This window comes from Micromys minutus (genome assembly GCF_963924665.1).
Source record: "Micromys minutus genome assembly, chromosome: 8".
Lineage (NCBI taxonomy): Eukaryota > Metazoa > Chordata > Mammalia > Rodentia > Muridae > Micromys > Micromys minutus.
The window spans coordinates 20,523,240-20,550,567 of NC_137977.1; the positions used below are offsets into that span (position 1 = coordinate 20,523,240).

Here is a 27,328-nt window from a genome sequence, read left to right on the forward strand (position 1 = left end):
GTTATCTCAGCTGCTACATCATTCGTGTGTGTATATGTCACTGTGCATGCTCAGCCCATAAAGATTTTGGAAAAAAATACCGATATTACTATCAATTAAAATTAATTTCCATTATTTGTTTGTTTGTTTACAGACGGGGGCTGTGTATGTAGCCTTGGCTGTCTTGGAACTTCATAGACCGTGCAACTTGGAGATCTGCCTGCCTCTGCCTCCCTGGAGATTAAAGGCGTTCACTACTAACCACGCCTGAAATAACTTCATAACAATTTCTTAACAAATATCCTGTGATCTCTTTGTTTTATTCCCTTTATAATTCCGGTTTTTGTCTCCTCCACTTGTCATTAAAGTCCTTTCCACGCTGCTGGGTATTTTACTTCGCTCGCAGCTGCTACTCTAACGCCCAGCCTGAAAGTGGTTTCCCTCAAATAAGAGGAAACCAACAGCGCTGAGAAACAAGCCACATGCGGAACCGAAGTTCCGCTTGCGCGCGGGCTCCGAAGGGAGCTAATTTGTGTTACACTGAAGGCAGTCGGTGCTGCACTATTGGCTCCGGATCCCGGAAGCACTCATCAATCTCCTGCTCCGGCGTAGGCTCCTCGCGAGGCGTGCTGGAGCGCCTGGTGAGCACTTTCCACCGGGCCGCGAGCTGAGCGGAATTCCGTCTATGGCGGAGATGGAGAGCGCTGTGGAAGGCCGAACGGCTAGCGTGCTGTTCGCCGGGTTCCGGGCCTTGGGGTTGTTCAGCAACGACATTCCACACGTGGTGCGGTACAGCGCGCTCAAGCGCCGCTTCTACGTGACGACTTGCGTGGGCAAGAGCTTCCACACGTATGACGTGAGTGATTTCCTCCACCCGCTTCCCAGGAACCAGAACTGCCCCGGTGTAGTCCCACTTTCGCCTCCCACCTACCTAGGGTTTCCCTTTTTGCCGCCCTCTCTTACATAATCCTTCCCTGTTGTGCTAGCCTCATGGCATCCTTGTGCCCTTGCAGTTAACCTGGGGGCGGGTTTCGGAGGAATCTGCTGGTCCAGGAGAAAACTACTGGAGAACATGCGAGCTTGGGGGCAGTATGTCTGTTTACCTAGCCCTAGGCATGAACAAATAAAACCTATCCCTCATTCATAACTTTGTCCACAAGAAGACGACTTTTTAGACATTACTATTGTATAATTGGTTACTCAGAGAGAGAGAGAGGGAGGGAGGGAAGGGGAGGGGGGGGGATGGAGATTCAGACTAAAACAGTAAAAGAAGTAGAGATGGTGAGATAAAGATTAAGGGGTCCCTTCATCTTTGATAACTATCCAGTTTCCCTTACGTGTTTGAGCACTATAGTGCCGGTCTTAGATGAAACTGTAGACACTCGAGGATGATTTCATTATCTGGGAGCAACCTTGAGTAAACTAGGAAGTCTTAGAAGAATTAAGTTACTTGCCAAGGCCTTTCCTCTTAGAGACAGTGTGTAACTTTTAATAGCCTATCAGTCCTTGCAGTTAAAGACAGCTGGAGGCCGGGAGGCAGATGAGTTAATGCCAGGTGTGGCCGAAGAGCTGTTGGGTTTCTGAAAACCTGGTTTAGTAATGTGAAGAGTGGTTTATAAAGAGCTTCTTCACCCTGTAGGAGCTTGTCTTGTTCCTTCCTCTTTGCTTGCAAACTTTGGGCTTTGTTGAAGCTTTCTAGCTGAAGTGTAACTTTCCTCTTTCTCTGTTAAAAGTTACTGAAAGTGTCTGGAATCAAAGGCTCTCCGGCTACTGTGCTGCACACTGTTACACATAAACACATTTCCCCTGCTCTGCTTCCAGATTCGCCCTGCTTGTCTGTGTACTCAAGTTTACTGGTTAAAAAAAGAAAAAAAAATCAGATCTCTTTGTTCTAAGTTGTAGTGCATTTTTATGTTTACTCTTACCACAACAGTAGGACATGCTTGAAGACCCTGGACTGGTCAAACCGATCAGTGCATTGTCTGAAACTGGAAATAGCTTAAGAGGTAAAATACGAACCTTTTATGTTCAAGTCACTGATCTGCTCAGGACCTTTGTAAGCTAACTTGGTCTACCATTTCTCGCTCCTCCCACTTCTATAGATTAGTGATAGGACATATTTTTGGATAGCTAATTATTTACTGAACATTTACTGTATAATTGGCTCTGTTCTGTTTTACATATGTTTATTCAAAATCTCTTTGAATGACCCTATAATGTGCATATGAATTCTAGTCTCCAAACCCCCTTTTTTCCCAGAAGGGTCCACTTGAGGGCACACAGTAGTTAATGTCACACAGCTGGATTACCACCCACATACTAAGATGCAAAGTAGTCACACCCACTGTTTTTGTTTGATTCGGGAATCACAAGTGGTTTTCATGTTTTTATAAAAGTTGGAAGATCAAAATATTTTATGATTGTGAAAACTATGTAAAGATTAAACTTTAATGCCCACACAACATTGAAGTCCACTCAGGCACATTTATTACTTATGGCTGATTGACAAGCATTTCGAATAATAAATAGAGTTAGGGTCTAGAGTATCTTCCTTCAGAAAGAATAGTGTAGCAAGCTTATGTAGGAGGTAATGACTTCATTTGGGGATCTTAGGTATTATAATTGTTTTTGTTAATGAAAATGTGTTTAATTCTTCTTTTTCTTTTGTAAAAACAGGTTCAGAAACTTAGGCTGGTTGCAGTAAGTAAGTGTACTTTGTTGTGAATTTGTCCCTGTTTGCTCTGTTTGGTAGTTTTTATTTTGTCGTTGATGATAATGATAAGGGCAGGACAGGGTCATGCTTTATTGTCTGCTGCAATGTCACTCGGGTGCAGTCCAACAGAACTTGTTTTTATGATCTACATGTCTGACTATTTTTTTCTGTGCTGGGAACTAAACCCCTTGGGCTTTGCACACACTAAGCAGATATTGTACAACTAAAATTTCATCTTCATTGTTTATGAAAAGTTCAGTTATTTATTTTTGCTTATTTAATAATTTTCACTTTGAGTGTTCTGGACTCAGGCACTTTGTCAGGAATAACAATGAATGACAAGTGCTGACTTCTCATGAGCACTTAAGTTACCTTTCCCTTTGTTGCTGCTACTTATTCTGTGTTAATGTGCACAGAATGTCTCTTAGTACTTAGTGGTACTTACCTAAATGAGTTATTAGCATGGTAATGTAAGTGTACCTGCACAAAGAAAGACAATTAAATGACAAAACTGTAGTCGCTGTGTGCAGGATTAGGAGAACAAATTAGAGGCAGGGAGATATCAGCAGGTACGAGCTGTGGGGAAACTGACTATCCCTTGAGCCAAAGGACCAAGGCAGAGAGTAGAAGGATCAGCTACTGTGTTTATTCCTTCTATTATCAGAGTAAAAAAGAAGTCTCAATTAGTTTGTTGTTTTCAGTGAGAAGTATATTTACTTTTCTGAAAGCCCTTTAATAGACTAAAGGGCTTGGCAGCTCAGAGAGAGTGGTTTTACATTCATATATAATCCTTTCGAGGTGCAAGACTTAAGGAATTCATTGTATATGTCTGATAAACCCTGTGTAAAACACAGGTTTTAAGTAAACAAGCAGAAGAGAGGAAACTAAGCTGAGTAAGAAAGTGACTCGGTAGTTCTAAGGAAGTACCGTTGTGGAATGTCAGTTCCACAGTGGAGCACTCAAGATAAAAGTACTTATGACTATCCTCTGTCTACTAAAGTCTTTAGTCCTAAGGGCAGTATGATCATATACATGAAAGAATTTAGGAAATTGTATCGTGTGACAGTGGCTAGAGGTAATGATGGGCATATTTACTTTGGGAAAGACTTGAGTAGAAGCAGTATTGTAAGTAGTTATTGTAGGAGCCAGCATATAGAATACTATATGGAGTTTCTCAGGGTTGGTCCAAGTTATAATTTACTTTTAAATCTTTCTTGTAGCAATAAACTTTATATTGTTTAAGATGTTCAGTGTCCAAATGCCACTTTTTATATTAAGTGCTGAAATCTCCCAATTTCTCAAAAAGCTTTTTCTTTCTTTTGAAATCTGTTAATGTCTGCATAAGATATTTATGATATTGAAGTCAAAATTTCATACTGATTCTCATTTTTATTTAAATATATATTTTTAATTATAGTCATGAAAGTATTTTATATATATTTAAGATTTCTAGTCATTTCACAGCCTTAACAGCCCACATTTATTTTCTGGTTTTCCCCAGGTAACTCTGTTCCACAGGATATTTGTTGCATGGCGGCTGATGGGAGGCTAGTCTTTGCTGCATATGGGAACGTTTTCTCTGCATTTGCTCGTAATAAAGAGGTTTGTATTATGAACTACTTAACCTTTATTTTTCCTATTTTGGCAGTTTCTAGAGGAAGAGACAATGGGTTTCATGTGAGAGAGAGTGTGTCTGCAGATGATGAAGAAATTTTAATAAAATAACTGCAGTCACTGTATGATCAGAGGTTAGGGGAACAAAGTAGGGGCCATCAGCTGTGGGGAAGCTGACTACCTCCTGAACCAAAGGAACAAGGCAAAAACTAGAGTTATTGGGGCCTAATGGAGACTAATGCCCTGGAAGAGAAAGGAATTTACCTGTGGAAGGGCAGCTACTATAAAGAGCTTCTTTGTCAAAGCAGAAAGGTGTAAGGCAAGGGTAGTCTGCCCTATTTTCCCCACATCAGCTGGAAGACACTAATGGAGGAATCTGGAGGCCAGCCTTCTGTAGCATACCATTTCTCTAGGGTGCACGGTGGTGCTCTGGTAGCATTGGGAAGAGGCCTGTGTACAGCAGGCCACTTTTCTAACTGCAGCAGAGCGCTCTAGCTCTCCTTTCTGATGTCTTCCTACTCCATTCTCCACTTCCTTATTGAGTGGCCTGACTGAGCAGCTGGACAGGCCTGGCTCTGTTATTTATTTCATCGTTTTAATCTCAGGAATTGGAGCACCCTTTTTAACACAAGTGTTCGAATTGTTAGCATGCTTTCTGGATAATGTGATAGCATTACGTAATGGACTAAGTAACGTGGGTTTGTTTTACATGTGACATTCTAGATAGTACATACCTTTAAGGGCCATAAGGCAGAGATCCATCTACTGCAACCCTTTGGGGATCACGTAATCTCGGTGGACACTGACAGCGTTCTCATTATTTGGCACATTTATTCAGAAGGTAAGACTTTATTTTTTTACCTTAGGATATTATGTGTACTTATGTATGTAGCTAAAAATCTAATGGAAACCATAAGTTCTATACGAGAGTTTTCAAATGTGCACATTAAAGCACTGAGGATATTTAGCATGTTTGGATAAAGCTTCTAAATAAGCAGTTTTACTTAGATTGTGAGCAATCATTCAGTGCATTAAACGTGCTCTCATCTTGGCTAATACATTCTTCACTGTAGCTCTCCAAACTTGGTGATGTGTTATGTGGTTTTCTTTAAAGTTTTTTGAATGCACATTCACACTTGAGTCATCCTTGGGTAATATCTTCACCTTTAAGTAAAGGAAATTATGGTTGTAAGCATGAAGATCCTATAATCTAAGAAAACATTCATCCTTTTTCAAATGACTCGTGTTATTTACTAATACCCCTTTGCAGTATCACTGTGTGAAACTGGAATTTTCAGTCAGTAGAGTTGACCAACCACCAGGTTAATGCTAGCTTTTCTTACTAAGGTGTCATGGCTTCATCCTGAATCAGGTCTATTGAGTTACCTGTTTGCCTTTTAAGTTACTAACTGTTCCCTCTCTGACCCGGTGAATAGTGAGTGTGTTTGTTTTTAGTAACTATCTTTAGAGCATCTCCTTCCTAGAGGCGTGCTGTGTGCTTGTTGAGTAATCCTTTGTTTTCCCTTTGTTCATGTAAAAGAAAGCATTTCCTGCGAAGACTGGTGCTCTTCAGGTCTCAGAATCTGACTATTTCTGGAACCTAATGCCCAGATTTTATGTTGCCGTTACAACAGCACAAAGAAATGGGTTGTTCATGGAGCCAAGTTTAGTGACTTTTAAGTAAACCTGCTGGTACAAAAAGGCAAAGATCACTTAAAGTAGGTTCCAAAGTTTGGGCACATATCTATATTTGTTCTCTTCCATTGTTAATTCTTTAATACTAAATTTGTGTGAAGTTTATTAAAACATTGTTTTAATCACAAACTAAAAAGCCAAACTAAAGAGAAATTTTAAGTGTAGTAAGCATACAATTTCTAAGGTTTTGATTGTACAGCAAGTGACTATGGCTGTGCCTCTCCCCCGCTGTGCAGGGTTAGCTTGTCCCCTTCAGTATGAGAAGCCTCTGAGGAAGTGTGCTCACTATGTTGGTCTTGATGAGGTGTCCCTCTTTGTATTTTGTTTCAGTGGCTGGTAGAGCTGCTCAGAAAGTAGATAACTTTGTTTCATTTGGAACATTCTCTCCTTTATGGAATTACAGAAATCCCAATGCCCAATTAATTCCCAATGTCATTTTTAATCCTTTCTATAAACTGATTTGGCAGTATAATTTTGAGTAGTAATATTTGCACTAGAACTTGTTGATCATTTTTGATACTCTAAAGGACATTTACAAAGTTGCCCTATCACATTTTTTTAGAAATATTTTATTGGATAAATATTTCTAGGATAAAAAGAAAAATAAGTGTTCATTGGATAAGGAGCAGGTGAGATGGCTCAGCAGATAGACCTTTGCGTCCAAACCCAGTGTTCCCCAGTGTTCTCAGTCCTACATGGTGGATGAGAGAACCAGCTCCTGAGGGCTGTCTTCTGACTTCACATGCACACTGTGAACATGTGTGCCCATCTCATACACAAAGTAAATAATTTTAAAAATAAGTTGTTTATAGATTAATATGTAAATCTTTGATTTATTAATGTTAAGTCTCTGGTGTGTTATATTTACTTGCATTTAGCAGATTTGAGTATATGAAAATGTATAGCGCTTTATTAATAATGTTGTTACTTTTACTTTTGTAGAAGAATACCTTCAGTTGACTTTTGATAAGTCCGTTTTTAAAATTTCTACAATTTTGCATCCAAGCACCTACTTGAATAAAGTCCTGCTGGGCAGTGAGCAGGGAAGCCTACAGTTATGGAATATAAAGTCGAAGTAAGCACTTATTCTAAATGCTTTTAGTTCTCTTTTACCTATGACTTGCTCAAGGGTTGTGAAGCCTCTGTTCATTCTGTTAACCTTCTACCTTTGAAATATGGCCCCTGACAGCATATATGAGAGCTCGTGTATTGTACTGATTCATGATGGATGGCATCATAAGTTTTTAAATGGCCATTGAACAGTGTTTACTAGTGGCTCAATAGTTACAGTGAGGTTTTACTGGACAGTGACTAGAAGAGTGCTTTCTAAACAGAAGTTACTTTGCTTGCCACCACTCTGATGACTACCTACTATTAGTAGAGATAGAAGACTGCCTACATGATTTTAGATATATATTTACCCGTTTGAAAACTTATTCAAAGAGGAGGGAAGGCAGCTCAACCTTTATATAGTATCTTAAAGAGTAAACAAGGGACTGGAGAGATGGCGCAGTAGTTAAGAGCATTTTCTGCTCTTACAGAGGACCTGGGTTTGGTTCCCAGCACCCATATCAGGTGGCTCACAACTGCCTGTAACTACAGTTCCGGGGGATGCATCGCCCTCTTCCTCAGGTACCAAGCGTGAATGTGGGCACTCACATGTACACATAAAATATTTGAGTCCCCCCCCCTTCAGTTGTCCTTTGTGAAGCCTTTATAAATTTTCAAATGCAAGGTTTGATGCTAATCCTAGTTCCTAGTTTTCAATCAATATTCAGTTTAGCTTAATACCATTGTCTCCCTACTCTGTGCTAGTTTCAGGGTTATTGACCAAGATCTGTTTCTATCTGTAAAGTTATTTTCTTAAGACTTTTCTTTTGTGTTATTTGCTGTACTTAAGGATCTATTGCATAATTATTGAATAATCTAAACCCTGCCCGTTTCTACATTGGAATGCATGATTTAATACTTCAGTGGTCATTATGTTTTAGATTTCTTGTTTCATTACCTTATTTTACTGTGGTTAGATCCTAAAATCAAGGCAACATCAGAATTGTCGTATATAATTCATGTAATATACAAATACTATTCCCATCAGTCATGATGTTTCTAGAAATAATTAAATCATAATGAAAATGAAATTCCTGTCTTATTACTGTAAATGGCTCTTGTTCATCATGTTATTTTTCCGAGAGTGATAACTTACAGCTTGTAGGGCTGATGTCCATCTGGACTTCATTACTTACTATGTTACCTTAGCTTCATTATTTCACTTTGTTTTCTGGGAAATGGTGAATGTGGGTAGCATTTCATTTATGCGATTACATTTTAAATGCTAAGTAAATTCGCATATGTTCTGAGAACAGTTAGTGCTGAAGCAAGAATTCAATAAATAGCACCTGGGTGTTGGAGAGATGGCCCAGGGGCTAAAAGTATCAGCTGCTTTTCCTGAGGACCTATGTTGGCTTGGTTCCCAGTACCCACAGGGTAGCTCATGACAGTCTAACTCCAGCTACAATGTGCTCTTGGGGACTCTGAGGGTACTACAGACATGGGGTACACACACACATATATATATATATTACATGCAGGCAAACACCTATATACATAAAAGAAAATATCCTTTAAAATGTATAGTATTTCTTGATTATAAAAATAATAAGCAGCACCTGTTATTTTTATTAAATACAGGTTGATTTTGTTTTCCTTTAAAAAATAATTTTTATCTCTTTCTTCTTCTAGTAAACTTCTATATACATTTCCAGGGTGGAAGGTTGGAGTAACAGCTCTTCAGCAGGTTGGTATCATTTTAATTAAAAAGTAAACAAGGCTTGAAGGCGATAGTCTTTCCTAGAATAACCATGATTTTAGACTTAAATAAACATTAATACTTAGCTTTGTTTTTCTTTAAACTGTTACTCCGAGGAAATAGTGTTCTAGAAATTTAATTGAAAATAAGAAATATTTTTGCTATAAAGGTTTGTTTAACTTCCTGTGCCTGGCATTTCCTGGTGATTTTATTCCTGAGCATGTCCTTTAGTGCCTTCTGTAGAGTGGAAATAAGACAATTGTGATAGAAGTGAGTCATTCATCAGGATGTTGAGCTCTGTTGGAAATAATTGGGACCTGAATGCTGATATTTATTAGATGGTAGACATTCATAAACAACTGCTTTGGTTTGGTCAGCCGAGTGTGTGCACGGTGTGCATCTGCAGAATATCTGCTGGGATGGCCTTTGTGTTTTAACTGTGCACATTTGCATTCCACCATTAACTTCGTTCTGTTTTGATGACATCTCCTGAAGACTCCAGCAAGTATTGGGAGGGCAGGGATCATTGGCTTCTGGGCTCTATTATTCTTATTTAGGCATTTAATAGCCTATTGATGAATGTATAGCCTGACTCATTGTATAATGATACTGGGTACTCATCTGTGTTAAGACCAAACTTGTAAGTGAAGCCTTCTCTGTTAGACCATTATAAAGGCCATTCTAATCATTGACTATTAGTGTTGGAACAGGCTGATTATGAAACTTTAGCATGTTTTCTAGATTTTTCCTAGTTTCTTTTGATAAGGCTGGCTACTAAGGTGTTCATGTTTGTGGCAAGGTTTTCCATGTTTATAAGATTTGACCTTTCTCCTGCATTTTTGCTAGTCAGAAATTGTAGTGATTCACATACAGTCTTTTCTATGTAATTGTCATCTAAGCCAACAGCATGTTTAAGGATTGGGAAGAGACTATAATGAGCAGAATCTAACTCTAGGAACTAATTTGGAAAACACATTGTTAAATATTTGAAAATTAATAACTGGTAGTGCCAGAATGATAATATTAGTGGGTTTTTTCTTCTCCCTTTTAGAAGGTATTTATTTCTTTTGATACCATATAATAGTATGCATCATTGAGAAGTTGCATTGTTTAGGAAAATAAGAGGCTGGTCATTTAATTTTCAGGCACCGGCCGTGGATGTCGTCGCCATTGGTCTTGTGTCTGGTCAAGTTATCATTCACAACATTAAGTTTGATGAAACATTAATGAAGTTCCATCAGGACTGGGGACCCATTACTGCCATCTCATTTCGCACAGGTAACATTTAACTTACTTAATCATTAGAGTTAAGAATACTTAGTCATTAGAAAGATAAGGGTATTTTTTAAAACATTTTCTTGTTGTTTAATAGAAATTATAATACTAAAGAAAAAGACATAGAAATATGGGCAGTGTCTTGAGACATTTTTTAATTAATATTTTTGTTTCATTGACAGATGGTCATCCAATAATGGCAGCTGGAAGCCCATGTGGCCATATTGGACTCTGGGATCTGGAAGACAAAAAATTAATTAATCAAATGAGAAATGCACACTCTACAGCAATATCTGGGCTGACCTTCCTCCACAGAGAGCCGTTGCTTGTTACAAATGGCGCTGATAATGCTCTTAGGGTATTATGATTACTGTCCTCTTCTAAGTGCATGTGGCCTGGGGTTATTGTCGTTTGCTTTAGTAGCTCAGCCTTGGACTTATGACTGAGACGGTGTGGGATGAGATTGGTAGAGAGAGCAAAAGCATAGCAGGGTACGTGAGTGCAGTGAAGTGGGTAAGAGTACAGCTTAGTCTCAGTGCGAGCACTGCCCAGTGGTGGCTATGTGTTTAGAAGGGTGACAAATACAACATGGTTGAAGCAACTTACACTGTATTTCTTTGTAGATATGGATATTTGATGGCCCGACAGGTGAGGGACGACTCTTGAGATTCAGAATGGGACATAGCGCATCTCTTACCAAGATTAGATATTATGGACAAAATGGACAGCAGATTTTAAGTGCAAGTGAGTTTCTGCTTTCTGGCATTTATTTTGCATAAACATTAAGAGCTAGGAACTCAGTATTCAGTTGGTTTGGTATTTACAAATCTGTTCTTTTTAAATGGCTCTTTGAAGTGTTTCAGGTTGTAGCTTTTCATAGGACCTAGCTTTCCAACTTCCAGATTGTCATTGTTTACCCATCTAGTTGGTGGCATGAGCTTGGGAGAGCAGGACCTAAAAATGAGACCAACAAAAGTCTCATGCAGTAGCCAACTTCACTCAGCATCAGGCAGCTAACACTCTGAGGGTTAGGAATCACATGAGTAAGGTATTCAATCACAAGAAGACATGGCGAAACATCTTTCCATAGAGGTAAGCTCACTCCTATCCACACCTGGGAAAACACATTCCAAGAACAATTCTGTGTTTTCAAAAAGCTGAGGTCACAAGACTCTTTGTTTTCTTAGTTTTCTCGCAAGCATTCAATTCTTACAGGACTTCATCTTGGCCTATTTTCTGATGGGTATGTTCTGCTTTTTGATGATTTGAGTGGGTTTTCTGTTTTTATTAATAGGTCAAGATGGGACTCTACAGTCATTTTCTACAGTTCATGAAAAATTCAACAAGAGCTTGGGGCATGGTAAGTCTTTTGGAAGATAAAGAACAAACTGTTGGTGAGAAAACAGAGACAAAAGAAACTAAGTTCAAGGTTCTGAAGGAGTTTCATTAATTCGTCTCTCTCAGGTAATGCTGTGAAAAGTGGGTGGAGGGGCATTGTTAGACACGTGCCCTTGCACACCTGTGTTCGTATTCACAGCTCTTCTTACCTAGGAGGGCGTGGTCTTCAGAGGATTGAGTTCAGGCACAACCACACTTAGTATTACTTAATGGCACATCACAGGCCTTTTTGCTAATATGCATGGAACATTTTTAAACTATTTTTATCTGATTGCTGCTATAGTGTTGGCCACTTAACTCAATCCCCTTGTATTGGTTCTGTAATATCCCAATGACACTATACATACCGACACTATTTGGTTCTTGTGGTTCATTCGATTCTGACCATAGTATCTTTGAAATGTAATTGTGATTTATCTTTTTTGCTATTTTATTTAATTATTTTCATGACTATTTTATAATTATAAAAATAATTATAAAATTATTTTCAGAAATTATTTACCAGTAGTAGTAATACTTTGCCTCTAATTTAATTGGGAATATCTTATTGTATATACTTATTGTAACATGCTTTTTCCTTAAGGAACTTTCCTATTATTTCTTTCACCCAACCCTAGGATTAGTAAACAAAAAGATAGTTAAGCGTAAAGGACTTCAGAACACTATGTCAGTAAGACTTCCACCCATCACACAGTTTGCTGCTGGTGAGTCCCTAGAAATTCTTTGGTTTTTATGTCTTTGTATCCTCTATTTTAATAAACTTTTCTGTATATTTAAATGTTCAGAAGGTGACTTCGAGTGAATGCTAGTGTGTGTGAACACTGAAAAAGTTACCTTTAGCAAGAATTGTTTTGTGTTCATCTCCTTTTTAGTAACACCTATTAGTAACATAGTGTTATAGTTCCTGTCTTAGTTAGGGGTTCTATTGCTGTAATGAGACACCATGACCAAGGCAACACTTAAAAGGACAACATTTAATTGGGGCTGGCTACAGTTTCAGAGGTTGAGTCCATTATTATCATGGTGCTGGAGAGGAGCTGAGAGTTCTACACTTTGATGCACAGGCAGCAGGAGACTGTCACAACGAGTGTAGCTCGAGTATACATGAGACCCCCCACAGTGACACACTTCCTCCAACAAGGCCATACCTCCAGTAGTGCCTCTCCCTGTGTGCCAAGCATTCAAACACATGCGTCTTAGTCACTTTTTTTAATGTTTAAATTTTTTAATTAATTTTTTAATGTGTATGGTTGTTTTACCTGTGTGTATATATGTATACCACAAATGTGCCGGATGCCGTGGGGGCCAGAAAAAGGTCTTAGATCCCCTTGGAACTGGAGTTCAGGTGGTCATGAGTCACGATGTGGGTGCTGGGAATGAAACCTAGGTCCTCTGGAAAGGCAGCCAGTGCTCTTCACACTGTCCCATCAGCCCCTACTTTGTCACTCCTGGGCCCTGTTTTACTACCAACTTTAAGTGAGCTGCTATTTTTATTCTAAAATTTCAGAAGGCCCTTGAGTCTCCTTAGAAAACACTGTCATGCTGTCATACTCTATTATAATCTTTTCTCACCGAAATTTATAGTGAGATGTATTAGCTTCATTTAGTCACTTATGTTGCTTATATCACACAGTATAAAATAATAAGATTTTTACTTGTTTATAATCCATTAGATTGGGAAGTTGATTGTTATTAAAGTAACCTGTTTGTTTTACTAGTGTGTCTTGGTACCATATGTGCCTGTGGACTCCTAGATGCCTAGTTCATAAGGGAATGCATTTCTCCCGAACAAGCATTTTGAATTTTGATTTTATTGTGTTTAAGAGGAAGCTCGTCAAAGTGACTGGGATGGTATCATTGCTTGCCATCAAGGTAAGCTATCTTGCTCAACCTGGAATTACCACAGATCTACAATAGGTGCTCATTTTCTCAAGCCAAAAGGAGTAAAGGCAAACATCACTGCAACAGTAAGTGACCTTGTTGATTCTAGTATTTTCTCCTTAAAAAACACCCTAAGCTAGTTTTGTTTCAAGTTTACTAATACACTACTAATGGAAAAAAACAAAAACAAAAAAACAGGGTTTAATGCTTTGGAAGCAGTATCAACTTTTCTCACTTGTAGAGATTTTATCTAATTTGGGATGTAAAGGGTGATGTCCCTATGGCTTTGATTTGCATTTCTTGTAGGACTCCTGTTTAGCATGTTTTCAGTTTGTCCATCACAGCTACTGCCCTGTCTTGTGACCTTTAGGAGTGTGATCCCTCCAGCTCTGTTCTTCTCTGAAGACTAATTTAGCTCTTGTGTTCCTATGAATTTTACAGAAACAATAATTGGGACTTTGTTTTTAAAGCTTTTGCTATTGTAAGTGGAATTGCTTTTAAACTGTACTGATTACTAATATATCAAGATAGAATGTACACTTGCGTATCCATCTTGCATCTTACAGCCTTGATGAACTCGTTCACTAATGATCTTTAGTGGACAGCTCTGCTTTTGAAATTTTGCATTTCACCCTGTTTTGTGCAGATTGCTTTATAAGTATGTATACAGTATTTTTACTTTAAATAACAGTTCTCATATAAGTAGTAAAAGTGTCCTAGCTTCTTTCAGGTATTTTCTCTTTTTCTCCCCCCATGCCCCCTTTCTCTTTTTCTGGTTTTGTCCTGGAACTCACTGTAGACCAGGCCGGCCTCAAACTCAGAGATCTGCCTGCCTCTGCTTCCTCGGATTAAAGGCATGTGACACCACCACCCAGCCCTCCTTAGATAATTTCTTCATACTTATTTAAAATGGAAATAGAGTTGTATACTGTATATAAAACATTACAGTCAAGAAAACTAATCAAGATGAGACAAATAATAAATTGAAAAGACCTTTGGAAACCATGATGCATATAATAAAAGCAACAATCCCCCACCACTTTTTTTTTTTTTTTTTTTTTTCTTTTTGACTAAAGGCTGTAGATATAACTTCCTGTGGAAACTTTGCAGTAATTGGCCTCTCCTCGGGAGCTGTTGATGTGTATAACATGCAGTCTGGTATACATCGAGGAAGTTTTGGTGATGATAAAGGTATTGAATTTTTTGCTCTTTTAAATATAAAGTTTAGATGAGTTTCTACTCTATCTGACACATTCTGTTATATACGATATAAACACTATTAAAATATTCAAGGGGAGATGTCATGAATAGATTAGGGGGAAGTAGATACACATTATTTTTCTTCTTTGCTTTAGGCAAATATTGACTATTTTATTAAATTCCCTGCCATGGCATCAACTGGTTTTGCCTTAACAACCTCATAACTACAGGGTTGTCTCCCTTCTTTGTAATTCAGTTTAATTTCAAGATTTTAGGTTTTATCAATAATGGGACATCAGGTGTTCAGATAAAGAAATTTCTCTTGCTGTGTTGTTTGGCCATCTACTGCCAATTCTGACTTCTCTTTCTTTCCACCCTGTGTTTAAAAAGCTCATACTGGCTCTGTTAGAGGTGTTGCGGTGGACGGATTAAACCAGCTGGCAGTTACAGCTGGAAGTGAACGGTCACTCAAATTCTGGAACTTTAAAAGCAAGGTCTTGATCCACTCTCTGAGCCTTGATTCATCTCCAAATATGATGCTACTACATAGGGACAGGTAAGCTGCTTCTTGTGCTGACAAAGATTTCCATTGTGATGTTTTTTGTGAGAACTAACTAAAGTACATCAAGTAGGAAGAAATCAAGAGCATTTTAGTAAATAACTGTGTATAGTTTAATTTCTTCAAAGATAAATTTGAAGAAATAAAAATTTGTAATTTAAAATTTTTAAAGTTTTTTTGTCTTTGTTTAGTAAAACTTGTGCACTCATTTTTCCAGTGGTATCCTGGGGCTTGCCTTGGATGATTTCTCCATTACTGTCTTTGACATAGAAACTAGGAAGATTGTCAGAGAGTTTTCTGGACACCAAGGCCAAATAAATGACATGGTAAAACAAAACAGCTTTTCAAATAACCTCATTCATCTATTTAGGATAAAGATACTTAAATAATTGGATAGGTCATTTTTAATATCCTTATTCCTATTGTAAGAAGGTTTTTTAAAGTGAATGATAATTTGTAGGCTAATTTTCACAGAAAATTTTAAAAAATATTTAGGAAATAGTTTATTACTTTTCAAGAAATCGATACTATCAGATTGAAGTATAAATACCAGAATTTGTTTTTGTCTTTAAATAAAGTTAAATATACTTTGTAGAGTGAATGTTTCATTTGGTTTTCATTTGTTTCATTTGTTTTATTAGTCTACGCTGAGAGAATTTATATGTCTTTTCTATTTGTAGTGAATTTACAATAGTCTGCAGGTACTGTTACTCTAGGACTTATGTAACTAAACCCCAGAGGATTCAGTAAAAATATGACGTTTGCATTGTGCCTCCCTCACCTCAAACACTGTTCACTGAGGACTGTGTTAAGTATATGCTATTATTTAGTATTAACTGCAAGTCCATTATGTGAAAAGAGAAAAAAAATAAACTACTGAATGATAAAGCCAGTAGTAGTTGACAGCCATGTCCCTTATCAGAAGTAAATGTAGGTGTCAGAATTGACAGTCTCTTACCTCTTCCTTTACAAGTAGGAGAAATTGGTCAGGGAATACATTGTGTAACTTGGAGATTGGAAAAATTAGCCTTGAACAGATTTTGCTTTGATGGTGTCTGGAGGAACAGGTTAGGGGTGGGATGTTATGTTGAAGGAGCATTTTAAAAATATCTGACCTTGTCAGATTGCTCTTCCTATTTCTTCCCTCTGTAGCTTTTATTTCTCCACTGGGGTCTTCCTTTTGTCCCACCCAGAAGATTCACTTCTGTTGACATTGTAATACAAGCCTATCTGAGAGCCAGTTTTCCCTCCTCTGCTGCCTGCAACCCCCCCCCCCCCCATTGAGATGTCTGTACTCTGAAGTTTGAATTTTAGTAATCTTGCTTCAGCCTGTGAATAAATTAGCATTGAATTTACTGCAGTAACACTTGCTAATAAGAAATAATTTCTGTGGTATATATAAACTCTTGGGTTATCTGCTGCCATAACCTTATAGTTTGGGCTCTTCTTTTTATGTAAGCTAAAGTTCTTAGCACTAGATGGAAGAGGGTCCCTGTCCAACCTTTTATAGCTAGAAACAGATACTTAAAATAGCATCAGGAATCCCTTACCTCAAGGTTTGAAAATAGTTTTGATCATTGTTGCTTTAAACTATTTTGGAAATAAGATTTTCATGAAGTAGAGTGTGATAGAAGAGACAGTCCTCATTAGCTTCACTTCTGTGTAAACCTCAGCCCAAATTACACTGCAGAGGCTCTTTAGCCACATTCTCAGAATACAGGATTATTTTTAAATTTACATTATTAAAATCTCACTTTAGTAATGATGTGTAGTCACAGACTATTCTGTAGGAAATTGGCATAATGTTCTTAATTTCATGAACTCATAATTTACTTAAAACCCTAATACTTTTGTAAGTTCCAGAAAAGTGATATAGGAAACATTTTATTTATATAATCTTTATTTATATTTTATATAGTCACTTCATCATTTCATGAAGCCTAAAGTTTTACTAAGATTTGTATGTTTTAGGTATTTGTGTATATGCATGTATCCATGTACGTGCTAATATATATATATATATATATATATATATATATATATATATATATATATAATATAATTTATATATGTTATATTACTATATCATATTATTATATACATATATGTTACATGTTATGTATATTTTGTTTTGTTTAAAGACTTTCAGTCCTGATGGCCGTTGGTTGATTAGCGCTGCAATGGATTGCTCTGTGAGGACGTGGGACCTTCCCTCTGGGTGGTGAGTTCATTTTTCAGTCCTGCAGACAATTTCTCAGTCGTCTGAACATGTGACTTTCATTCACCTGCTTCTGTAGCTTCAAAATAAGCAGTGTTTTGTTGGTAGAGTGTTGTTGATCTCAAACATCAGGCAATAGCAAGATGAAAAATAGCAAGGAAAATGCAAATTTCTTACTCCTGAAAAATAGAGAAGTGGTTTGTGTAAATCTTAAGAAAACCCATTATGTAGTCTTGACACTCTCAGTAGAGCCCAGACACATTTTACTTTGAGGAGTTTTGCTGTGGTTCATAGCTCATAGAGTTGGATTTAATTACAAGGTCAAAAACCATGGCTCTCCTTAATGTTTTTCTCTCTTCTCTCAACAATACAGTGTCAGAAATGTGTTTCAAGAGTGAAAGTCACTGTTAATCCAGCACATTCTCAGGAATTAGTTCACTGCACATGTACAAGCAGTCTGACCTTTAAAAAGGAAAAACCCATATTTCTCATTTCCTAGTAACTTTGCTATAGGCAGAAAGCACACCCACCTTCCAGCATGTGCAGCCGATTTAGAGTAAGCACAGCTAAGAAACCAGGCTACAGTGAGCCCAGCCCTAATCACGGGAACTTTTGCCACAGGCGTGTCACCTTCTGTCCATGAGTGAAGGAAAAGGCAGTCAGTTTAGCCTTCAGCCTCGAAACTGAGAATCAGGTGTGTGAAGATCCTTAGAAACACTGGCAGTTTATTACCTCCTGGACTTTTGTTGCAGTTTTCTAAAATCCAGTATTATGGAATTAGAATTAAAATAAGAATAGTAACTTTTTGTTAGCAAGTTTATCTTTGGAATGGAAAACCAGGATCTGAAAGTTACATTTAAAGCTGTGAGGTTTTGATTCAGCAGTAACATTTTTGCTGAACTTTTATTTCAGTAACTAGTTAAGTAGATTTAAACATGTGTGCTTCCCTGATGCTGCCTTAAAGAGAGTCAGTAATTTGTTCTCAGGATTGTGTTGTAAACAGCTGAGCATAAGTCTAGAGGGAGAACCCTCCATGTTAGCCCTGTTCTGTTTGTTGTGCTGTCTCAGGATGGAGCCAGTGTCTTGCTCTAGAAGACAGGTAGGAAGTATTAGTATTCTACTGTAGAACCTTCAGTAAGCATTCAGTTGTTTAGATTCTCCTTTTAAAATCACACCAAGATATCAACCTTTGGAGCATCCTTGTTGTTCCTTCATTAACATTTTCATCATTTATTTAGCATGCTCAGTATTTGAAGGATGAGTATCCTCAAGCTGGAGAGATGGGTCAGCAGTTAAAGCACCATCTCTTGTAGAGGACTTCAATTCCCAGCACCCACGGTGATTTATACGTGTCCATAACTCCAGTTTCAGGGGCCTAAGGAGACAAAAAATGAAGTATCCTCAATTAAAAATTAAAATGAGTAGGTTTATTAAGTAAGCTAAACAGTGAGGTGATGTGTGATTAAGCACATGAATGTAGTCCCACACGGCTGTACCCATCTGGAATTGTTCCTCTTTAAACCACATGGCAGACTTCCTAATTACAAGTGTAAGTGGAATTCATAATCTCTGAAGTCATGTCAGCCGGCTAGTGTAGACCACTAGAAACTAGTGTAGTCAACTGGAAACTCAAGCTGAACTTCATAGGGAGTGAGAAATACACAAAATGAATTGTTTTTAGAGTAGAAGCTTGCATTTTGTTTTATCTCATTCCTTCCTCAGATGTACAGTCTATGGAACTCTAACAGAAAAAATGGAACAGAAGACACTAACATTTCTTATAAGTTAAACCTTTCATTGGTTCTCCTTAGTGAAGATTCCTATGGCAGGTGATCCCATCACTCTGGCAATGAACAACATACCTGGGACCCTAATTTTATAGTATTATCCTGACTTCACTCTGGATTAAGCTTGCACATTGAAGCCATGAGTTTAGGTGGCAGCAGAAAATATGCTGTATATGTAGATACTGCCTTCCTCAATGTGGTGCTCAGAGTGGAAGGCCAGCCTACCCACACAGCACAGCTGTAGACATGAAGTTGCACAATGAAATTGACAACATTGAATTTGTGAGTAGAGCGAGTTTGCTCAGGCAGTTCATTCTCTGCACAGATGGAGTAGAACTGGGTAGGAGTTTGACCTCATACTCACCTGTGCCTCACGACAAAGGAGAAGTAGAATGAGGAAGCTGGTGTCTTATGCTGTCTGCTCTGGGTTGTTTAAATGGAGGGAATTGAACAATTTGGCAGTTGTCAAATCACTGGGTTTTGAGTGGTTGGGCACTTTGCTTCCTTTTCCTCTGTCCTCAACACAAGTGTGTCTTGTGAGCTTCCCATGCAGGTTTAAGCAGAAGCCAGACTGCTTATGGCTCCTCTTCTCCTACCTCTGGGAGCTGGGAGCAGTGGTTATCCCGAACACACTGGCGTTTGGTGGTTCCCAGAACTCCTAATTGTAGTAATTTGTTATCTCATTTTGGGTTTTTCACTGAAGGTTTAGGAGTCTTTCTGCAAACATGTCACTTAATGTCTTAGCTGAAGAGCTGCCATGGACAGTTACACCACTTACATTGTGTCCCACACACTGCCTGCTATATCTTCAGTTCAATGTGCTTAAAGGTGCAGTCTTCTTGAGCATGATTCCTGTCTTAAACAGGTTTCAAATCTTACCGAAACTTGGCTTTCTGATCTACATGATAAAGACGATGTGTCTCACAGGTTCTAAAAATTACGTTAGTCATTTCAAGTCTTGGATCAGGACACGTGTGGGCATAGAATACAGGGACAGAGACGAATTAACTGCTACATCTATTAAGTCACTTGTATGAGAATATAGCCTGAACTTAGATATTTGTTATATGTTTACATGAAAAATGCATTGTCTTTGGCATAATGACTTTTTTTTAACATCTGAGTTTAAAACTAACTACCTAGTCTACTGTGGGGCAAAGCACTCGTTGCTCTTGCAGAAGACCAGGCTTGGATTCTAAGCACACTTAGTAGTAGCTCACAGCCATCCATAACCTCAGTTCTAAGGATCCAGCAGGCACACATGTGGAGTACCTACATGCATGCTTGTAAAACATTCATATGCATAAAGTAAAATAAAAATACAAAATACAACAACCAAAAACAGGTCTACTTTTTCTGAAGGTACTCTTCCTCTTGTCAGCCTGAGGAGTCTGTACTACAGTCATTCTCTTGCTCCCTAGCCTGTGTATACTTCTTGCAGCCATTGACCACCCTACTGAGATTCTTTACTGCTAAGTGATTGCTACCGTAATCCCATTGTTCTCCCTGTTCAAATATGGTCTGCATTCTGTTGGTAAATTTCTTTATTAAATAGATGATTGTACCATTGTCTGCTTAAAAAAACGTTCAGTGGCTCACTATCAAGATGTACATAGGTGGTCCCTCCCTCCTTTAAGTGTGTGCTGTCTTTACAATTGTTCCCAATAAGTACACCAAACTGGGGTTAGAAAAACATTGTTTCCTCTAGTACTCTACTGTTGAATCCAGCTAATTAATTAGTCTGTGTAATGTTTCTGGCTCTCCCATTAAGGTAATTGTTTTCAAACAGGAGCTGAGTTGACTAAGCAGTGGTTAGTGGTAACTGGTTGTAATTTGTTAAAAGCTTTCATTGTTTATTTCTTTTAGTAAAAGATATATGTACATCCCCCACCCCCTTTTTCCAAAGTATCCCTTTATGGTGAATAAAGCTTAAGTACTTATACTTCTTTTTGTAGCCTTATTGACTGCTTTTTGTTGGACTCGGCTCCTCTTAATGTTACTATGTCCCCAACTGGAGACTTTCTAGCAACTTCCCATGTGGATCACCTTGGAATTTATCTGTGGTAAGTTCTTCCAAACATGTCTTTCATTTGGGGCAGGAGGAGAAGAAGATGACAGTGGTCAAGATTGGTGGTTAAAATTACCGCTTAGTCATGGATCTAGGACTGCTACTAGATCATTTAGATAGCTTTGTATTTAACATATTTATATATCGAGAACTGTAGGATTTTTGCTAATCACTTGAGAATTTTAGTGTGTGTTATAAAGTAAGGCACACATGAGCAAAATGCTGAGTAAGATGCATCCTAGTTGCATGGCTTTCATAAACATTTAAAAATATGTGTGGTTCTTCAAACTCCCTGGGTGAACCCATAAGCCTCTGTAGTTACTGGTGAATAACCTAGAGAAATTATATCTTTCCTGAGTTTACACATCCAGTTCTTTTAGTTCCTTGAAATCTTTGTATTTATTGAGTGCTGCATATTAAGCCTGTCATCTTGTATTGGTTTGTAGTACACGGGTATTCTTCCTTACCAGTCTTTTCTAACTCTAAGTATAAAGTATGTTCTAGTGTATTTTAAGGGGAAAGAGTAAGTTTGATTTATGATTTTGGCCATCTTGAAAAACAAAAGGTGTTGTCACCTAGGGTCAGGAAGCTTTAGTACTTGGTGGATTACCAGCAGTGAGGCCTGTGTAGAGCAGTGTGGTTGGTGCTTCTCTGCAGGGTACTGCTGCGAATATGACTTGGGATCTGAGTTTCCCACTTTCCTTTTTCAATGAAATTCATATTAGGAATGTGGGAAAACTAGTCCCTGTGTTAGAACAGGTATTTGTATCCTGAGTACTCCCCGTGGCTGCTTTGCAGATGTGTAGCAGAAGTGTAGTTATTTAGCCATTTCCGAAAAGGCCAATTGATGACAACTTACTGCCCTCAAGAATATAATTAGGATGTTCACTTTAACTTGCTTTCTCAACCTTTTTGTTAACTTTTTCATTTTAAGTAAAGATTGGTATTTGCCAAACACCTTGTGAAAATTGCTTTATATTATAAAAGTATTACGTACTACTGGTTTCTCTTCAAGTCTTAGCACCATGTTAAAAACAAACTCAGGCCTGGTATGGTTGTACAAGCCATAGAGACAGATGCTGTGTACACAGTGGGTTTCAAGTCAGCCAAGGATGCATGGTGACACCCTGTCTCAAAAAATTGGAAACTTCATTTACTTGTGCCTGTGTGTTTGGCCTGCATGTATGCAGTACCTGCAGAGGCAAGAGGAAAGTGTTGAGTCTGCTGGAGCTAGAGTTACTGACCGTTGTGAAATAACCATATTGTTGTTAGTACTTGACCCTGTCCTCTTGAGGAGCAGTCAATTCTTAGCTGCTGTGCTATTTCTCCAGCCCCCATTCATGTTTTATATAGCCTTTTTTAGTATTTTTCACAATTTCTCTTTGAGGTCTTAACTAGTTAATGATTGTAGTCTCTGGTCAAATTCAAGATATGGAGAATTACTAAGTATTAAAGTTTCTCTATAGGTAATGTTTCTGCAGTAATGTATTATAAAATACTTGTTTTTTGCTTGCTCAGGTCGAATATTTCCCTCTATTCAGTTGTCTCTCTGCGACCACTTCCTCCAGATTATGTCCCTTCAGTAGTGATGCTTCCTGGTACTTGTCAAACCCAAGGTAATCAAAAACCTTTTGAGATGTATTCTAAATCTATTAGGTTATTGCTGGGAAAAAAAGTTAAATAGAATCAAAGTTTTTTAACTGATAGAAAGTATGTTTAGTGGCTTCAATTTATAGAAAACCCTAACTAATGGCATATCTTTTACATATAAAATAAGAGTCTGTGTGAAAGTATTTGAAGTCTACTGATGGGAATTGTAAGGAAACGAGAGAAAAGGGAAAGAGGTGAAGGGAGTGTAAGAAGCTGTGCTGATCGAATGCTGAGACAGATGACCGTGGGATGGGGTCGCTTCTTCATAGGGTAGAGCTCTGTGGCCTTCTTTTGTCTTACCTGGTCATCTGTCTGAAGGGATGGAAGTCATGGAAGAGCAGATGGGGCCAAGTGATGAAATGATAGAGTATGAGTCGCCAGAGCAGTTGAGTGAGCAACTGGTGACTCTCTCGCTTCTCCCTGAGTCACGCTGGAAAAACCTTCTGAATCTTGATGTTATCAAGGTAACATTCTAGTATTCTTGACACTGTCCCAGCCTATGCTCAATGAGAGTTCCCTGCTTTGAGGGTACTGGGGAAATGGTAGTCAAGACGCTGCTGGTTAATTAAATGCTGTTTTGTGTGGTGCTGACATAGAGCTCCAGTCCTGTGTCCACTGTAACGGTGCTGCAGGTGTTTGGATGTAGCAGAAGCACTGACTAGAGATTTCAGACTGGGCTGTATCCAGTCTAATAAGTTGTATTTCTTACTTCCAAAGCAAAAGGAAGAAAATTTGCTATCTAAGTATTTGTGTCTTGATGCTATGTTTAAGAAATTTTTACTAATTTTTTTAATGCCACAATTAACCTTTTATTGTTGCATTTTCTTTCTGTTGTTAAGTAGACTTTCAGAGTTTGCTGTATCAGGCAGGGTCAGCTAGTAAGTTCACTAGGCATGGCTGAGGTACTACACTAGGAGGCTATAGTGTTGAAACAGTGAGCGCATTTTTCTCTAAGGACAGCACCATTTTGAGAATGTATTCCAGCTGCAGAGATGGCTCCATGGTTAAGAACTGGTACTGCTTTGCAGAGGACCTGAGGTAGGGCCTCAGCACCCACATAGGGTGACTCAAAACCACCAGTAGCTCCAGAGGATCTCATAGCTTCTTGTGGCCTCTGTGGTCACTATACTCAGTGCACAAAGCCACAGGCACACAATTTAAAAAATAAAATTTAGTATAAAATTTAACAAATTCCAGTGGCATTTTACTGACATAAAATAATTTATAAATTGGCAATAGTTTTTTTTTTTAATTACTAAAGAAAAGTTAAAATTTCAAAAAAAAAAATAATAAAAGAAGTAGGGACAGACTTCTGCAAAATATTATTTCTAATGAGGGAGTCTGCACTTTGGGGTCTGAGTTTTCTTCTGGAGACAAGCTGCTTTAAGTTGTTTACATGTTGTTTTGTTTACGAGACACTGAGTGTAACAGCTTCTCTGTGAGGATGAGCCTGTCTCGGGGAAGCCCGGGGAAGGACGGCTACAGCGTTTCTCTGTAGTATGAAAGGCTTTATTCTTACACAGTCGCACGTGTGATAAGATGCAGAAAGTGTTGGTAGAGCTAAGCACTCACCACTCTCGCCCTGTTCTCTCTCAGAAAAAGAATAAGCCAAAAGAACCACCCAAGGTTCCCCAGTCGGCTCCGTTTTTCATCCCAACAGTTCCCGGGCTTGTCCCCAGGTTTGCTGTACCTGAGCCCAGCAGCGACCCCCAGCAGGTAAGAACCACAGAAGTCTTTTAAGTTTACGAGGGTCTGTTTCTGGCATTTTATGTCTCTCCCAGTGCTATTGAGTAAATTAATGCTCATTTTACTTTATATGCTATATTTTGGGTGATACTTATTATATTCATTAAGTAATATGCATTTGTTTTTATTTAAGTCTAAGGTGGTAAACCTTGGGATTTTGGCTCAAAAATCAAATTTCTACCTGAAACTTGAAGAAGGATTACTAAATAATCAATGTAAGTTAAATTATAAAATATTTGAACAAGTGTCTTCAATTTTGGTTTAGTTTACTGAAAGAAAAATTGCAGAGTTCCTAACAGGGAAAAGAATACGGTAAAAGCTAAAGGTACACCACCTTCGCCTTTAAATTACGTTGATTGAGTGGCAGTACCTTCAGCTAACGTCACTGCTAAACCTCTTGAGACTCTTTCCCGTCTTGGGGATGGAAACTGGGGTTGTGTTTGGAGGAAGGACTGAATGACAGCATGTCCCATGTGGTCTGTCAGCTGCCTCATTGTCAGTTTTGTCCAGCGGGAGCCTCAGGCTTCTTGTTTTCATTTGAAAATCTAGTTAGTTCTTAATACAGCAAAGACAGATATTTTAGGTAATTTTTGTATTTCCAAATCATCTTGTAGAAATGCAATTTTAAAAGAAAAAAAATAATTTTTAATTTAGTTTCATTTAGACTTTCCAGGTTACTAATGTAGCAAATACTAAATATATGCAGTTTTTTCTCTTACTCTGCTGAGAGATTTGACTGCTCTTGTTTTATGACTGAAATGTGCTGATCAGTGTCACTTGGTTCACATGGACAGTCAGGGGACAGTGCTGCTTACTGCTGCTTATTGAGGAATGTAACACACTGTGTAAATAAACTAAAGGACAGAAAGAAGACTGAGAGTCTTGTCATGCCTCAGAAGCTAAAGCCCTAGCCCAGACTGTTGGCGTTGGCACCAGAGGGGCCGGAAGCTCCCCACACGCTTCTGTACTGTTGATGTCTTAACAAGCGTTTCATTATTATAACAATACTAGGAGAATGGAAGGTACTTCCCCACCGAATCCTATTCCTGGTGGTAATCTCATTAATTTATTGTGCAGTATGTTCTTTGATGACCTAATGGTACATCTCTTTGTTCTAATTGAAGTTTAAATTCCCAACAGTGCAAAACTTTAAGAACTTTCAGTACTTTTACTGGTGTTGAAATTTTTATTGCTTAATTTATTTTGGCATTCATTGTGCTATAATGTGAAAAACTAATGCACATAAGAAAGCCAAATGCCATTTACATAGATGCTGCTTGGTTGTTAAGGAAGATGAAAGCTTCTTAAGTAATGTGTAAGAAATAACTAAATTCATTTCACAATGATGCAGATGAAGCTGCTGTTAACCTTCTGAAAGAATTAGGCCCATCAGGAATTGAAACAGAGTTGCGCAACCTGTCTCCTGATGATGGTGGGTCAGTAGAGGTCATGCGGAGCTTTTTGAACATGATTGGGATGATGCTGCACAGAAAGCGGGATTTCGAGTTAGCCCAGGCATACCTCGCGTTGTTTCTGAAGGTGAGAGAGACACGATCCTGTCCTTTCTACGTGGTAGTGTCACCAAACAGTACTCTGCAGAGATGGGCATGTTCTGCACCACAGTGTAAAGGATGGCCGACTCACTGAGGGTAGCTGCCTGGCCTGCACTTACCACCCTGACATGGCTGGGCCTTTGGGGCTTTCTAGTCGTTATTTTATTACTCGGTGGCATAATTTTGACTTTATCCCTGTTTGTCATCTCTTTGTTGCCTGTGCTGAACCTTAACTTTTTAAATTTACGTTTTCTTTTTTAAGTTTTCTGTGATCATAAAGGAAAGTTGAATTATTTTGTTTGTTCATTCTTGTCTGCTGCTGAAATCAAAATATTCACCTCCACCAGTATCAGGTAACTTGGCACAACTTGCTTTTTTGGGTGACAGAATGGAGATGTTCCTTGAGTCCAGTGCAGGTGCTCATTTCAGTAGTGCCTGTCTGCCGGCCCGGGGCCTCTAAAGTCGCTTTTCAACTTCTTAAGCTGGATGCTTAGGCAGTACTAAAGAGCTGATTTTTTCTTTTTTCTTTTTTCTTTTTTTTTTTTTTTTTTTTTTTTTTTTTTCCTTTTTTCTTAAGAAATGCCAGATTGTTTGTATAGGTTTCCATGTGTTACCAAATGTTAGTCCCTACAAACAAATTTTCATAAATCTTTAGAAGATAAATGACTATCAGTGGGTTAGAGAAAAGGGGAACCGAGTCACAGGAACAGTGAGTGGGACCTGGCCTGTGGTGTGGGAGAATGAAGGTTCCATCGCCTTCGTTTACGCTCATAGTTTAAAGAAAGCTTGATATAAAATGTTTTTGGACAGTAGGAAACCGAAGAAAGAAATATTTAGATACTCTTCTTAAGTTCATTGGTAGGGACAAAAATCAAAGTTTAGTATTAAATAAAATGTCCAACTTAACCTTCTCTCCTCCTCAGTTACACCTCAAAATGCTTCCTTCGGAGCCAGTGCTTTTAGAGGAGCTGGTGAAGTTATCATCACAGGTAGAAGAAGATTGGATCCACTTACAGTCACTCTTCAATCAAAGCATGTGTGTCCTAAATTATATTAAAAGTGCTTTGTTGTAAAAAACATAATAAACTTAAGGTTGCAGAAATCAAAGCTGAATGTGAAGTGTGCTGTTTAACTTGACCAGCTAGTATATTTTAAGTGCAGAAACCGTGAAATTGTACCTTCT

General features: G+C 38.3%; 1 protein-coding gene across 1 annotated transcript; it reads left to right on the forward strand.

Moving 5' to 3' along the window:
- Positions 1-592: 592 nt before the first annotated feature.
- Positions 593-27,328, forward strand: WDR36 (WD repeat domain 36). Its single transcript, XM_080920499.1, has 23 exons — positions 593-835; positions 2,656-2,683; positions 4,194-4,294; positions 5,030-5,147; positions 6,944-7,076; positions 8,744-8,798; positions 9,956-10,088; positions 10,268-10,443; positions 10,709-10,829; positions 11,380-11,445; positions 12,101-12,187; positions 13,308-13,450; positions 14,441-14,555; positions 14,955-15,120; positions 15,341-15,449; positions 17,265-17,344; positions 21,084-21,191; positions 22,715-22,812; positions 23,165-23,310; positions 24,443-24,562; positions 24,726-24,807; positions 25,944-26,131; positions 27,069-27,328. Exons 1-23 carry the CDS (start codon positions 665-667, stop codon positions 27,216-27,218), a joined length of 2,694 nt encoding a protein of 897 aa, XP_080776625.1. The 5' UTR covers positions 593-664; the 3' UTR covers positions 27,219-27,328.

Excerpts from the sequence above, each read along its gene's own strand:
- WDR36 (XM_080920499.1), top strand. The coding sequence starts at position 665 with ATGGCGGAGATGGAGAGCGCTGTGGAAGGCCGAACGGCTAGCGTGCTG. Across the intron at positions 4,295-5,029 it reads CATTTGCTCGTAATAAAGAG|ATAGTACATACCTTTAAGGG; the intron begins GTTTGTATTATG and ends GTGACATTCTAG. Across the intron at positions 22,813-23,164 it reads TGGTACTTGTCAAACCCAAG|GGATGGAAGTCATGGAAGAG; the intron begins GTAATCAAAAAC and ends ATCTGTCTGAAG.